This window comes from Penicillium canariense, assembly GCF_028826845.1.
Source record: "Penicillium canariense strain IBT 26290 chromosome Unknown utg000001l_segment0_segment0, whole genome shotgun sequence".
Lineage (NCBI taxonomy): Eukaryota > Fungi > Ascomycota > Eurotiomycetes > Eurotiales > Aspergillaceae > Penicillium > Penicillium canariense.
The window spans coordinates 8,603,708-8,619,256 of NW_026622728.1; the positions used below are offsets into that span (position 1 = coordinate 8,603,708).

At 54.2% G+C, this 15,549-nt stretch overlaps 5 protein-coding genes across 5 annotated transcripts; 3 read left to right on the forward strand and 2 right to left on the reverse strand.

The window, feature by feature from the left end:
* Positions 1-55: 55 nt before the first annotated feature.
* N7482_002983 (homocysteine S-methyltransferase family protein) lies at positions 56-1,153 on the reverse strand (the record flags this gene model as incomplete). The annotated part of the gene is made up of 2 exons (XM_056685108.1): positions 56-196; positions 254-1,153. 2 exons carry the CDS (start codon positions 1,151-1,153, stop codon positions 56-58), a joined length of 1,041 nt encoding a protein of 346 aa, XP_056548714.1.
* A 594-nt stretch (positions 1,154-1,747) lies between these two features.
* N7482_002984 (uncharacterized protein) lies at positions 1,748-3,632 on the reverse strand (the record flags this gene model as incomplete). Its single annotated transcript, XM_056685109.1, has 3 exons — positions 1,748-2,226; positions 2,293-2,875; positions 2,934-3,632. The coding sequence occupies 3 exons, from the start codon at positions 3,630-3,632 to the stop codon at positions 1,748-1,750; spliced, it is 1,761 nt and encodes a 586-aa protein (XP_056548715.1).
* Positions 3,633-3,969: 337 nt separating this feature from the next.
* Positions 3,970-6,049, forward strand: N7482_002985 (putative pyruvate carboxylase; the record flags this gene model as incomplete). The annotated part of the gene is made up of 2 exons (XM_056685110.1): positions 3,970-4,022; positions 4,084-6,049. 2 exons carry the CDS (start codon positions 3,970-3,972, stop codon positions 6,047-6,049), a joined length of 2,019 nt encoding a protein of 672 aa, XP_056548716.1.
* Positions 6,050-6,471: 422 nt separating this feature from the next.
* N7482_002986 (putative inositol 5-phosphatase) lies at positions 6,472-7,869 on the forward strand (the record flags this gene model as incomplete). The annotated part of the gene is made up of 1 exon (XM_056685111.1): positions 6,472-7,869. One exon carries the CDS (start codon positions 6,472-6,474, stop codon positions 7,867-7,869), a length of 1,398 nt encoding a protein of 465 aa, XP_056548717.1.
* Positions 7,870-12,472: 4,603 nt separating this feature from the next.
* Positions 12,473-12,791, forward strand: N7482_002987 (uncharacterized protein; the record flags this gene model as incomplete). The annotated part of the gene is made up of 2 exons (XM_056685112.1): positions 12,473-12,550; positions 12,669-12,791. The coding sequence occupies 2 exons, from the start codon at positions 12,473-12,475 to the stop codon at positions 12,789-12,791; spliced, it is 201 nt and encodes a 66-aa protein (XP_056548718.1).
* Between the last annotated feature and the right edge of the window lie 2,758 nt (positions 12,792-15,549).

The window sequence follows — 15,549 nt, forward strand, 5'->3', positions numbered from 1 at the left end:
ACAGACTTCCTTCTGCCGGTTACGTAGTCGATCCACTTCTTGTAAATTAGTGAAATCACTCAGCCTGGAACTGCTGTCGAAGCTTCTTGATGTCATGATGCGAAGCCTTGCAGCAGCCACCCACAAGGAAAGACTCAAATGGGCCTTTCTTACTAGCCTCATTCACCACTTGGGCCAGTTGAACTTCCCAAGAGCGCTACCATCCAGTCAGCATTATCGCCAGTAGACAGGGCGCGAAGCAGGATGCACCTACCGTATCTTGGTTGCCATTTGCACTATAGTCAGCCGGCTTCTCCCAAATTTGCGTTTTTGTATTGTAGACCTCTCCGTTTGTTCCATCAGGGTACAAAACCAAAGTCGGGGCAGCAGAGATTTGGCCAGCGGTCAACGCCTCAGACACAGAGGCTCTAAATTGATCAATCAAGCCAGAAAGTTTATGGAGTTTGGTGCAGTTGATTCCGATTCCCCATGGTGCACTTCCATCGTCGGTGGGGGTGATGGCAGCCTCCACAACATCTTTAACTGAACTTCCGTCCGGCAAACAATCATCCTCACGAGGAAAGACGCAAGCAATCCAGAAGGGAGCCGTGATTCCCGCATCACGAATAGCTCTTCTCACAGCACGGACCTCATCAAGTCGAGGCAGTGTCTCGAAGGCCACATACTGCATGCGCGAGAGCAAATCCCCATCCGCCTCCAAAATGAGTTGCAGACGTTCCAGATGCCAGCGATAGAGGGCCTCCTCGCTATCGTGCTCGGCATCATATGCACCGCTATACTCCTGCCCTGGAATCATGCACGCACCGTACGGGCCGAGACTCAGCGCGATCTTGGCACTATCGCGGACCTTAGCTCGCTCTGCGACGTCTACCGCAGTCTGCATGTACCGCCCAATAGCACTCTTTGGGATGCCATTGGGGAACTCGGCAGTCTTTGTGCGCGCAAATCCCTCGGGCGAAACCTGATAGGTAGCTGTGAGAAGGACATCCACCCCTGCCGTGCCAAAGTCCTTCTGGCAAGCCTGCAGTGTGGTGGGATCTGAGACGAGCAAGTGTGTTGACCAGAGTGGAGTTGTAGTGCTGTCAAAGCTCACTCCATACTGGTCTTGGAGGGAGGTTCCAAGACCGCCGTCCAGGATTTGCACTGTTGCCATTGCGATCCTAGAACTTTTGGTATTTCGTGTGGAGCGCGGGGTGTCCAACTCTGATAGTGGACGTCCACTCCCGCCGATTCGGCAGTGTTACATAATCCGCTCTTCGCCGCCCCCGGACTGTCCTGTACGAATGAAATTAATGCGGCCTCACGTCTTGCCTATCGAAAAATTAATCCAGGAATGCAAGCTAGAACAGAGAGTCGGTGGCCTTATTTAGAGGAGAAGCGCGTGGTCAGACCCGTGGTCGCATTGACCTTGATAGAGTCGCGATATCCAATGAAAGAATTACACGAGGAGCACTATTCTAAAAGTATGTTAGTGTGTAGGTACATACCCGTTTAATCACATAATACCTTAAAAAAGCCACAAGGTGGTATATAATTCCTCTCTTAAAACCTTTCCGAGACAGACTGGCACTCTATATAGGACTCGATAGGACTCGGTGCAGTTGTGAAAGGGCCTCTTACTGTCAATTTCGCTGGTATTGGAAACTTCAACCGAGAATTTCCTTATTCATAAAGTATTTTCTAAGTCCGTTACCAGCGAGTATAGACGTAGTAGGGTATGCTATAAATAAATGCAGCCATACTTTAATCAGGCAAAAGAAGGCTGAATCTTCCCGCAAGCTCTTTCAGCCAATCTCTCCCTCATAAGAACATCATATACATGTGCCGCCCACGAACAGCAAACCTGTCTAGTATCCTTCGGATCAATGATTTCCTCCACGCCGAATGCATTTGCCGTTCGCACGGGGTTCATAAGCCGCAGATACTCCTCTTCAAGCTCTTTATAACGTTCCTCTTTCTTACCAACCTTCTCTGCCTCCCGCAGTTCATGCCGATGCCCGACTTCAATTCCACCGTCGAGTGGCAGGGAGCCCCATTGCCCGGATGGCCATGCGACTTGCATGACGGGGTCACGACTGCCGAGCATGACGCCACCAGCCACCCCAAAGACACGGCGAGTTACTACGTTGAAGATTGGTACTGTTGTTGTGTAGTATGTTTTGGCGAGTTCAACACCCCAGCGCATTGTTGCGGCGCGTTCAGCAACAGTGCCGATTGCATAGCCGGCTTGAGATATATTAGACGAGTTTAATAGTGGATAAGGATGCTCGGAAGCGCAGTCAATATACTTACGGACGTCAAGGAATTGCAATATCGGCAGATTCATCACATCACACATCTTCAACAAGCGGGTGAGCTTCTGGCTTCCGGCGGCATCAAGTGCACCACCATTCACCTCGCAGTTGAGCGATATAATACCCACAGGACGTCCACCAAGACGTGCCAAACCACCGATCGCGGTTCGACCCCAAAGTGCACCAATCTCAAACCAGGAATCTTGGTCCACGACCGAGGTGATAATAGTCCGCGGGTTGTACATGCGTGCTTGTCGACGAGGGATGATACTCCTGAGAGCTATATCTTCACGACCCGGCGGATCATCACAAGGGACGACCGGTGGGGCCTCGCTTCCAGAGTTGGGCAAATAGCTCAACACCGTGCGCAGTTGTTCGAAACATTCCGCCTCATTCGCAGCCAAGTTGTCGATGGTCCCATTCGTGCAGTGCACCATTGGACCTCCCAAGTCTTGGAAGTCCAAACCTTCTTCAAAGGTAGCACCCTCCACAACCTTCGGACCAGCATTGAACAGCGAGCCAATATCCGCCGCCATGACAGAGAAATGGCAAGAGACTACTCTCGCAGCACCGAGGCCGATCTATAGAACTGTCAGTATCACCGCTCGCAAGATCACAAACACCGCAGAAGGTACCTACCGCAGGACCAACCACGGCGCCCAAATTAGGAATTCCCATATTCAACTGCTGAATCACCGGCTTAAATGGCCTGACATGAGGCAAATAGCTCCATCCCTCCTTACGAATCGCCGTCACACTCCCACCTCCAGAACTCCCATCCACCAACTTGATCACCGGCACACGCAGCGCAACCGCCAACTTCTCCACGTAAACCGTTTTCTCCGAGCTAGCTCCGTCCGCATGCCCCGATCGAATGCTAAAATCATCCGCCGTCAGGAGCACCTTCCGCCCGCGCAGTAGGCCCACGCCCTGGACATTATTGCTCGGCACGAAAGAAGCGGGCGTCTCTCGCATGGGCGCAGTCTTCGTCCATGTGACTGTGCCGGAGACAGAGCCTATCTCCGTGAAAGAGCCCGGGTCGAGCAGCGCGTCGATACGCTCGCGCACCCAGAGCTTTCCTGCTTGCTTCTGGCGCACGTACCCGCGGTGGCTGGGGTCAGGGGTTGCTGCAATTTTGCGGAGTGTGGCGATTTGGGAAAGGACGTCAGAGTGGTCGGCTGGTAGACGAGATGCTGCATGTTTGGATTCTGTTTTGGATGTTCCTGTTGGAGGCGTCTCTGGCGCTGGGGCGATGTGCGAGGAGACCTGATTCAGACGCTGGGTTGCTGTATGCGGGCCATCTTTGGACGCGGGATGGGCATCGCTATCCTCTCCCATTTTGATCCTTGTCTTGGGTGAGCTGGGGTCTGTTCTATTGTTTCATGGTAATTGCGTGGGTTTTATTTGCTTGCAAGAAGCCTGGTCGGCTTTGTCAAGACCGCAGTGAGGGGGGGGATGTGAGGGGGTGAGGGACCATCCGAGAGCCGAGGCAGGTCGCCTCGATGCTATAATTCATTCACTTGCCGCAAAATATTCATTGACCACGTCAGTGACCAGGAATCTGACTTGATAGTCTTCTCGCATTAATCCCTGTCTTTTTTTCAATCCTGTGGACTTCGCTTTGGCGCTGCCCCGCGGGTGCTTACCATTTGTTACCCCGGATTTCCTGCCCCCCATGCCGTTCTCCCCGCATTCGCGGTCGTTTAAGCGACTGCTGGTTGCCAACAGGTAAACCCGCGCCCCCACCGTCCTATTCTTGACTGCCAAAGTATTGATGTACAGCTATCAGAGGTGAAATATCTGTGCGCATACTCCATGCTGCGCGAGAATTACCTAGTCCAGTCGAAACATTTGCTCTCTACACGTCGGACGATCGGTCCCATTGTGACCTAGGGCGTCCACATCATGCGATTCAAATCCCCTCAGCATCATCATATCTGGACATCTCTTTTCTCGTCGAACTAGCCCGCAAGCACTCAATCGATGCTGTGCATCCTGGGTATGGCTTCCTTAGCGAGAGCGCGGAGTTTGCGCACCGCATATGGACCGAGGCCAGCGCCGTCGTGATAGGGCCTGGGCCCGAAAACCTCGCCCGGACGGGCGATAAACTGCAAGCAAAAAAGCTAGCACAGCATTGTGGTGTCCCTGTTCTAGAGGCTATGAGCGAACCGACTGCTAATGTGGATGAGGCGCGGGTTTTTGCAAGGCAGGTTGGATTTCCCGTTATGGTCAAAGCCGTGGATGGAGGCGGTGGTCGGGGTATTCGTCTTGTCCGCGAAGAGAAGGACTTGGACAATAGTATCCAGCGTGCTCTAGGTGAGTCTCCTTCACGAACAGTGTTCGTGGAAAAGGCTGCTGTGGATGGATTCCACCACATTGAAATCCAGGTAATTGGCGATGGCACTGGCCAGGTGCGCCACCTCTGGGAGCGAGATTGTAGTGTGCAGCGGCGCTTTCAAAAAGTGGTCGAATACGCACCGGCATTGATGTCTGATCGTGGGCTGGTGTCTCGAGTGATCGACTCGGCATTGAAGATGGCTAGTGAAATTCGCTATCAATCCCTAGGCACGTTTGAGTTTCTAGTCAGTGAGAGCAAAGGAGAATTCTACTTCTTGGAGATCAATCCGCGGCTGCAGGTTGAGCATACTATTACAGAGTCTATCAGTGGGATAGACCTGGTGCAGACACAGCTTCAACTAGCACAGGGATGGACTTTCGAGGACGTTGGCCTGGGATCTGATGTCAATGCCAGTGCTCCGCCGCCAGCTAATACCTACTCAATCCAGCTTCGGCTCTGTTCGGAAGACCCAAGCAACAATTTCGCTTTGAGTATTGGCAAGGTAACGGAGTTTGCTGTGCCCAGCGGCCATGGGATCCGTGTCGACACCAATATCGATGTCTCCGGGGCGTTTCCATTGGTCGTGGGCTCGAACTTCGACAATCTTCTTGCCAAAATTATCGTCACAGCCTCCACCTGGGAGGCCACCGTCCGAAAGGCCCAGCGAGTACTAGCCGACTCGAGGATTTCCGGTGTCAAAACGAACATCAATCTCCTGCGGGGCATTGTGGCGCATGCCGATTTCTTAGCGAGCCGTATCGACACGCAATGGCTTAGCCTCAGACTAGATGAAGCATACCGGTTAGGCGAAAGCATCTTCAAGACTCTGCCAAGCCAGAGTGCTCTCGGTGGCTCCTCTCAGCAGCGAATGGCACAAGGCGGACTGCCATCCTCAAGCATGCTGTTCCGCAAAGGGGACGCGTGGTCCATTACGCTGCAGCCACTCGAAAACGGGAACCCGCAACCATCAGCCAAAGTGGCGCATCACCTCAAGCTATCGCGGGTCCTGCGAAATGAATTCCCCACCTCCCTAGCCGCTGAGATAGAGTATACGACTCCGTGGTCGAAAACCGCAGTTCCGTACCGAATGCAATTGGATACGACGACGACGGCGGCATCGGCATTGGTGTCGTCGTCACACCGGCGGGGCGATCCGAATAATCCAAGCCATATTGTGCTGCCGCTATCGGGGAAGCTCATCGAGGTCCTAGTCACCGATGGGGATGTCGTGGCGGAGAATCAGGTCTTGGCTTTTGTGAAACAGATGAAGATGGAGCTAGAGGTACGGAGTCCCCGGGCTGGGACGGTGCGATGGGTGCACGAGATGGAAGAGGAGGATGAGGATGTTGCGGAGGGGATGTTGTTGGTGGAATTGGGTGAGACGGGGGAGAGGGAGCCGATTAGGGGGAAGCTGTAGAGTCGCCATGCAGCATTCGAGAAATATACGACTGACTATGGAGTATACGGCAATAGCTTAGAAAAAGCGGATCTTGAGAATAACCTTGGTAGAAGGAACCAATTTAGCACAGACAAAATATAACCAGCGAATGAGCGATCAAATCGCCATCAAGGTCCAGCATCATTGGTCTAGTGGTAGAATTCGTCGTTGCCATCGACGAGGCCCGTGTTCGATTCACGGATGATGCACATCTTTTTGATCTTTTGATTCTTGTTTTTGAATCCCCATTGTTTTGAACTGCTCCACTCACCATTTTACACTGTTGTGTATCGGAGGTTATCGCGGAGCTCCACTGATTGGCGCGGGCACGTGGTTGCTGTCCACACGACGTCACCGCTCTTCAGCTCTCACTTTCTCCAGTGACACCCCACCACAGGACGATGGAGGAACTAAATCTCTACATTCTCACATCCAACTGTGCGCGGAATCTCATCGATGTCAAGCTTGTGGCAGCCCACCTCTTCGATGTACTTCCTGCCTCTGCCCCAGCGCCAGAGCTGATCGTGCTCTCATTGCAAGAGCTAGCTCCGATTGCATACTCCTTTCTGGGGGGCTCATATCTCCTTCCCTACTTTAACGCTTTTGTCAATGCAATCAAGCTAGCGACCGCCAAGCGATGGAATGAATCTTATGTCAACCTGGTCAAGGACCACACCGGTATGACAGGGTTAATGGTCTTTGCGCGCGCGGACATTACGAATAGAATATCCTGGATCGACACCGCGCATGTCGGCTTCGGAGTGCAAGAGATGGGGAACAAGGGTGCTGTCGGAGCACGGCTGGGTTACGTGGTTGAGGGCCGGTCGTCTAAGACGGTGGATTTAACGTTCGTCGCGGCTCATCTGGCGCCGATGGAGAATGCGTTGGCGCAGAGAAATCTGGATTGGCAGAGTATAGTTGAGCGGCTGGTTTTCTCGCATGGAGAGACACCACCCAAGGTCTCTGACGAGAGCAGCGAGGGCACAGACGAAAACACCGCGCTTCTAAATGACCACACATCGTCGCATTACTCCGAAGGCAAGCGGCGCGATCTCTTCGCGCCCGACTCATATCTCTTCCTCGCCGGAGACCTCAACTACAGAACATCTGACATGAGCCCGCTCAAAGACGATGTCCTGCGCTTCCCAAAGCGCAACGTCGACCCCAGCAACCCCTCCCATTACTCTCACCTCCTCAAGCAAGACCAACTCATGCGCGAGATGCGCTCCGGCAAGGCCTTCCACGGCCTTTCCGAAGCCCCCATCGACTTCCCGCCAACATATAAGTACTCTAATGCAGCACGACACGCCGCCCGAGACGCCCTAGAGAACGGTGCGCCAGGCACAGACTGGAAATGGTCTGCGCACCGCTGGCCCAGCTGGTGCGACCGCATCCTGTACCTGGACCACCCATCAGCATCACGAGGCGAAGGCGACGGAGCTGCGCAAAGCACTGTCCAACCCCGCGTGTACAATGCTCTCCCGCTCTTCCCTCACTCCGACCACCGCCCCGTCGCGCTAGCCGTGGCCGTGCCTCTGAGACCCGCGTCGGCGCCCGCAGCCGCGGACGCGGAGCCCACAGCTGGCGATTCGATCGGCAGCACCATCACTAGGGTCATGGCTCCATTTGCGATCGATTCTAGCTGGCGGTCTCGGCGGGAGGCAGCGCGGCGGAAGGAGGTTGTTGTGGGTGTGCTGGCGTACCTGGGGCTGACTTGGGAGGGGAATGGGATGGTGTTTGCGGCGGTGGTCGGGCTTGTGGGAGCATGGGTGGTGCTGCGGTCGATGTGGGAAGTATGAGCAGAGACTGCGTTTGCAGATCTGAAGCTGCGAAGCTGTGAGGGTGGCCTTACTTGAATTGAGTAAGATGAGGATGAGAAGCAGGATGTAGCGGTGTTTCGGGACCTTCTTTCTTGGGAAATGACCATGCAATTAATGACATCGGGTTATCACCCTCGACTGTGTTTACGTTGTTTACCTTCACTAGGGCTGATCCAGGCTGTGTCTTTCTCCACTCCCTCTTGTCTTCACCTCTCCCCACTATCGCGTCCGAATCAAGCTCTTGCCGCCGTGACTGGATACCGACAGCAACCATCTTGCCCTCGGGCAGCCCCAAACAGAGCATGCGTCAGCCCTCCGCCTCTGGCCCCAATGCGGGGGACCTTGCCTTATGACGATGATGCCCCCGGCCCCTGTCAGTTAATCCAGGTCAAAAGATAGAAGCAGCGGCTGTTCCGTCCAGACCAAGCGGGAGCCCACCTCGAGTAGGGTTCGGCTCGAGCCTGTCGAATCAAAGAATCAAGCCCAACGCGCCTCGCAGTTTTAAGCGGAAGGAAGGAGGGGGGGAACCACAAAAACAAAAGGCCAAGGACGTCTGGCCCCGTCCAGCCAATTCCCAGTCAACTTCCAGCCGCATCAATCCGGTCACCTGAGCCGCTCCCAACCGGTCTGGCCGCAGAACCGTTGACGCTGTGGCTGATCTGGCGTTTTAGCAGCGGCAGGCTCGTCCCGGCCAGATGAGGTCACTGGCTGGGCTGCTTGCATTGCGCCCGGTCTCAGCCATGTCATGCCCGGTCATGTCATCGGCTTGTTGCTGCGTCGGCTCCTGCCGCTATAGAAAGGTTTGTGACTCCCCCAAATATCAGTCACACGGAATGGCAAGGATAGTGTCACGGAGTCTCATAGCCTCGTACTTCAGGGCCAGCGGGCTAACGGGGCTCAGTCTCGATTCCGAGGCTCTCGTGTTGGTTCCCGTGTTGCAGTGCTGGCATGGTTTTTCTAGTGCGCAGGTGCTGCGCCTTGGCGGAAATGCGACAGGGGGGAGGTTGGCCAATGGAATAGTATGGAGGTCGGTTGCCGTTTACCGACTGTAGTTAGTGATCGCTGGTGCCGGAGCCTGCCTTGGTCATCCATGGTCCGTCCACACGTCCACACATTCGTTCGCGGACCGCGACATCGAGCTGCAGCCATCCTTGAGACGCGACGAACGCCTTTCGTTCTTCGCATATTTGTCATAGTTGCGCATTTGCATTGACAGGGCTGTCGCCGTGGAGAAAGCCGTCCTTTGCAGGGCCGCCTGGTGCTTTGCTCTGCTTTGGCTACTAGAAGTACCAGGTGCCGTCGCATCCGCTTCGTAAGAATCAGCCCGGGCAGAGCCAGGATGCAGAGCCAGGATGAAGAGCAAGGGCAAACTGTGCAGCAGGCCACGTGAGTCAGTCAAATGACCCCGTTGAGTGGATGCTCCTCTCCTCCTGTCCTCCAGGTCCGCCGACCCCAAGCTGTGCGACGCGCGGTGCTGCCGAAACCGTAATTTGCGATTGGGCTGGACAGTCCAAGCGGGGTAGAGTGTAGAAGCCCCGAAAGTGCTAACCGTCCGATGGGACAGGACATGCTGATTCGTTCAATGGCAAGGTCGTACTCATGGCCGTTGAGGCGTCCGCCATCCTCAACCATCTTGGAGGTCAAGCTTTTAGATCGATTCGCTAGGGACAAGTCAATGGAGTCGCAGTATACCGTTGACCCGCCATCTCGGACAAAGCCGACAGTGGAGTGCACAACTTCTCTAATGGCCAAGCCTTTTTTTTCCGCCCTCCCAGCGATAATGTGTACATTCTTTGTCATTGAATTTTCTCATCCCGGAACAGCGAAAGGTCGTGCTCCACTCCACCAAACATCAAGAAATCGCCAGCTGCCCGGCTCATGGGAAACCGCGCCAATGAATGTTTCATATGAGACACGCCAAAGGGACAGGTCAGATTTTCCCTGCTGGACTAAGATTGGGTGCGCGCACCATCACAAGGCATGGGCCGATCAAAAGGTGTCCAGCGGATGCTTCGGGATTCGGGATTGGGAAAAGTTGGCAGGGCTGGGCCAACCCGACATCGCCATGTCCGGCTGCTACTGACATGAAACGGAAATGCGCCTGTCATCGGCGACTGGAGTAAATGAAACCAGCTTCCCAGTTCGGAGCCAGCGGGCCAGACAGTGCCCGAACGGGTAAATCCAGAAAATCATTGAGTGGGCCGTGGGTAGTGGAGAACTTCCAGAACACTGCCCGATGCATGCCTGGGCGAGATCGGGCCTCGAGAAGTCTGGACCTGGAACCTCGGATCCTGCCAAACGCCCCCGTTACGGAACATAAACGGCAACCGAAATTGCGGGAGGGATAATGAATATTATGCCAAGTACCGTCCAGGCTACCAGAAAGTATGTTAAACGGACTGGGCAGACATCAAGTTGAAACGGGAGCGGAATGACGAGAAAGGGGCGAGGGTGGTCCAGTAGATTAGGGGGTTAAAGGGGGCCCAAGGTAGAGAGGAAATGAGCGAAACGGAGTCGGAGGACGACGGAGTACATAGTTCACTAATCATCAATGCAAAGACGAGCCAGACGAGCAGACGAGCAGATGACCCGTCAAACTCCCAAACCACTCTCTAGTGTTTGAGTCGGGCTGCGATCATTGCCCAGGGCCCACTGCTACGGCACTATGAAAGTCAGGGTCGGGATAGCACACCTTAAATGCCCCAAGTGGGCATGTGCTTTTCTCTGTACGAAGTATATACTCCATATACTGCGCGGCTCGCTAACAAACAAGCCCACCGGCACTCAATCTGAGTCCCTAGCGACCAGCTAGGCGCCGATTCGGAAAATCCGCGAGCTTCCATCCCATCCACAACCCGCAAAACCCGTGTCAACTGCTCCACTCCGGCCCTGCAATCAAGATCAAGCAAGCCGAGACTGCGAGTCATCCTGTCACTCGCATCCTTCCACTACAATTACTACCTTACTACGCCTTCATTCAAGCCGCTCTCCTGCACTGGGCCGCCATGGGCCCGCCCTTTTCCCCTGCCGGGCAGGATCGTCCTGCCCTGACGACCAGCATCGAAGCGGATCAGAAACCCGCCTGGCCGGGTCACTGCGGGCAAAAGGAGAGGCGATCCACCGAGATGCTCATGCGTGAACGGAGCTGCCAGGTGCTCTATCGGGGAGGAGAGCTCGGTACGAGGGGACAGGATTGGCCACTGGACCAACCATGGACGATCTGCGAGGGTACGTCCTGGAAGGCGGGTCGGCACTTAACTCCCTTCTATTCCACACAAGAGAGGCCAACCGATGGGATGAAAGGACGTCCAAAACAAAGGGCCGGCACCGACCGCAACCGTAGTGAAGTCATTGCCCAAGGTCCCTAGGAATTAACTTACAAGGCTGTTAGGTACCGATTGACTCACAGGGCCGAGAATCTGATCTCATGCCCAGAGACCTGGCCACGGCCGGGGTCTCACCCCGTTTTGCTCTGCCAGATGAGGCCGACGAGGGTGGGTAGCAGAGAAATTAAATCAATAAGCTTGACAAAGAATGGGGAATTCGGGAAACAGAAAATTACGGTACCTTACCGGCTCTGCCTTGGGGGGAACCTCCACGGAGTACTCTCCCACTAACGCAGTCCGGCATGGTAGGGGAGCTAGTTCGCCCTGGGCCCCAGCTAATAATAAATGGAAAAATAATGGAAAAATTTTGGAACGAACAACCCCGGGCAGGGTGGACTGCCACAACAAACGGCGCCCCCGTAACAATGGAACCCTAAAAATTCTAGTCCTTTTTCCCTCCTTTTTGGGGGGTAAATATTTTCATTTCTTATATTACAGTATTACTGACGGGCCTACTGGGCTACTGAGTCACTGGATCACAGGGTGACTGGGTGACTGGATTACGGGATCACTTGGTTACTGGATTATTATGTCCTAAATAATAATTTTTTTTTTTGAGTACTTTTTTATGGGGCTGGATTTTTGGTTTGTTTTACCTGAGAATCATCTTTTCTTTTTGAGCCTCTAGATATAAACCCCCTGGGTCTCGTCCCTCTAGTCCTTTAGTCTCTACTCGTCTCGACTTCCTTCCCCCTCTTCTCCCTTCGTCGCACTTACCTTCGACATACTCAGCCCTTGCAGGACTAGATCAGCCTCGAGCCACCAAATTCTCCGCCGACAGCTTGCTAGTGCGCCTCCCTCCTACTTGCCGCACGCTGCCATCCTCCGACGTCATCGTCATTATTGGGGCCTTTGTGTTCCCATTAAGCTAGTCTAGTCGACGACTCGTTATCTCCGTGCGAAACCTTTTTAAAGTTCGAAACCGCCTAGCTCGAATTTTTCGATTTATCCTTTTTTTCCCCTTTCGGCCAGATCGAGTTTCTTGAATTTCTTTTTAAGAGATCTCAGAAGCCCCTCCAACTTCAGCTTCGCCTTTTCGCCTTTTTCGCCTTTCACCACCACGCTTGCGCTTCACTAGCTGAGACTCCAGCGCTCCCCCGCGAATTGTCGACCACGAATTCCTCGTCCTGTTATACTCCCGCGATCTCCTGCACCCCGCGCTTTCTGCATCCCCGCCAATTTTTCTACTTCCCGCCATGTACTCCTGCGCAAACTACCCCCGCGGCTGTCGAGGTCGCGTCAACCGCCAGGGCGCCAAGTGCTCCGACTGCGTCGTACGTTCCTCACCACTACCCGTTGGCAACAAAGACTCTGCGCGGGGCCTTTGTGTCAGGGCACCAAAGAAAAAAAAAATTTTATCAAAACCTGGAATGCTAACAAAGCCTGCAACAGACCCTGAACCTCCGTCGCCCAGCGTCTGCCTCCCCATTTGCACAGCCTCGTGACTACAAACGCGTGTTGCCCTCAGAGCGACTGAGCGACTCCGCCTTCAAAGCACCAGACCTTGAGCTGTAAGCAGACGCTCGAGCCTTGTTCCGGAACGGTCCGGGAAAAAGTATCCAGACCCTCGCGGGCTAGATACCATCTCGACAGGCTGGGCCTGTCGCCATGAATACAACTGGATATCCTGGGTCGGATGGATACCGGACCGATTCCCACGTTTTCCTCTCCGTCTCATATGCATCGCCGGGAGTTTGATTATTGATTACACCAACACAACGGGGGCTATCTGGTTCTCCTTTTCGTCTTCTTTTCGACTATTCCGCGCTCGGCCTTGCGCTGCAGTGGATGTCACGACCAGCTCAGCTCAGCTCCGCTTAGCTCAGCTCCCAGCTCGATCGCCCCATGTCCGACAACCACGCCTCTCTACGAAAGAGAGTCCATCCAGCCACTGCACGAGGGAACGAGCGCACTCTCAATTTCCACTCGCTTATCTCTTTTTATCATCCGTCTGGGTTCTTACGCAGAGCAGAGACGGTCTTTTGCATGGAGGATAGAAACAATTGCATGGATACTCATCCGAATACCAACCCGACCCCCAACTGAAGGGATCGGGCACTGAACTCATGGATCTGCCACTGGTGGGCAGTGGCGCAGATGGGACTCTGATATCAGTCGATCGGCGATCGACGCCTTCGTTATTCTTTTTTTCGCTTTCGCCGTGCTGCTGTCCTTGCACATACGTCTCTTATGTCGCTGGTTTGAGATGAGTTTTCTCTCGCGCGCCGGTTTTCCTGTTTCTTTTCTTCTTTTCTTTTTTTTGCTGCTTTCCATGTGTCGTCCCTTTTTGGACTGACTCCGCCATGCCATACCCCCCTGTTATATGCGTTCTAATGCTTTTTGACTGGACGGAACTGACCTGCCTATGATCGTGCTCATTCTTATTCTTTATTCTTTCTTCCCTGAATTAGTTAGCTGCCCTTAGTTTAGATACCTCACTTGCATTGATATCACGGCTTTATCATCACCCTACACAATGATCTTGGCCCTTTTTCTCTCTTCAGCGTCAGTATCACTCATAGACAAATCGACTTTCATAAATGTCCTGCCTCCGGAGAACCCCCGAGAACAAGACCCGTCCTCCTTCCCGCCCTCGGTGTGCCCACCCAGAGCCTCGTTTCACAGCCGCGTCGAGAACCGCCCATGACCAGGGCAGGCCGTTGCTATTGGTTTTGGTTTGGCCCCCCTCGGGATCGGACCAATTTTATCAGCCCCAGCCGCACGCACGGGATCGTCATACGTTAGGACCAGTGCCAGGTGCCTGGGTCACGCTGTGACGCCGCAGATCTCCGACCTACCAGCTAAAAATAAAGCCGACAGGTGCGTTGAAACGTGTTACACGCATATAGGAGCCGTGTTAGGAGCATCATCCCGCACGATGGTGCCATTTCGGTCGTCCTACAGACTGCGCCGGGCGGTGCCCCGGCCTAACCAACTAACGGCCCTGCGACCTCATCCTTGGGTCCGATCCTCGAGGCTCGGAGTGGATTGTGCTGGGTAAGATCCCGGGCCGGAAGGCTGATGTGCGATACACGTGGATGAATGTATGGAAGAGGATTTGGGTCTGGGGGCGGGGGGGGGGCTTGGAGGGATGCTGTGTTTGGAAATTCCGTGTTTACTTGGCGAGGCGGGCGGCCTCATCTTGTGCCGTGGATGGGATTTGGGAAAGATCTTTCCGAAGTTTCTGATACTGATACTAAAACTGGCATTATCTCGGATCCCAGGCTGCTTTTGTTGCGCTTTGTTGTCGACGGAGCTCGCATACTAGATGAGGCCCCTGGCCCTGCAAGCCCCGCCTATTCGGAACGCCGATCCGATAGTATCGTTGAAAGGCTGCATTAGTATTGGATGGGGCATTTGGGGGATTGCTGCACTCCATATACATCGTAGGGTTCACTGGATCTGAAGCTGGATCTGCATGCGAGTCAGGTAGATCGAGTTTTAGTTTCAGCCCTGAGGGTCCTCGAGAACGAAGGGGCTCTGGTTTGAATTACCAAGGTCCATACATCAAGTACGGTACCCTTCATCTCAAGAAGCGTGGTTGTAACCATTGGGCCCGCATGATCGCCTAGCCTGCCGTCAACAGAAGAAGCGGCATAGCTGCAAATAATGCATCGGATCAGAGAGCACTCCAATACACTTCAGCCTTCTTCTCTGTCGACTGCTCTGTACTCCATCGCGAGGTATCCACCTTCTGCTTCCCTCGGACCCCGTCAAACAAATCCTTAGCTTCCCACCACCCACCCTTTCCATCATAGCTCCCGCCGCCCCCAATCTCGATTTTGCTTACCGCGATGTTTCTCACAAAAAGCCTACGTAGACGAACCCTCCCCCCTTCTTCCTCCTTCCTCTTCCTCCTTCTTCCTTCCTCCTTAGCCCCTCGCTAACATCCTAGGAGGGGGGGGGCCAACGGCCAGCCCCTTTCAGGAGAACGGGGCCCGAGACCCGCGAATTCCCACCAGCACGATGCGTTCAAGCCGGATCGCATTTTGAAACACACAAGACAAGCCCGCGCGCTCCACTTGCTGGCTCGGGCATGGGCCCCTAGCTACTCTGTAGTCTCCGCGGACAGGGACACAGCACGATCGGATTACTAAGGCCAGAGGACGGGCTATAGAGTTTCCGCATTCGCGATGAGATTAGGATGGTCGCGATTATTGATTCGGAACCTAGGGTGGGAGGTTTGATAATGCTCCTTGCAGGTTCGGTCAGAGTTTATTCTCGCGTGCGCGCGCCAGAACATGCCGCAGGAACCCTCCGCGGCGTGTGATTG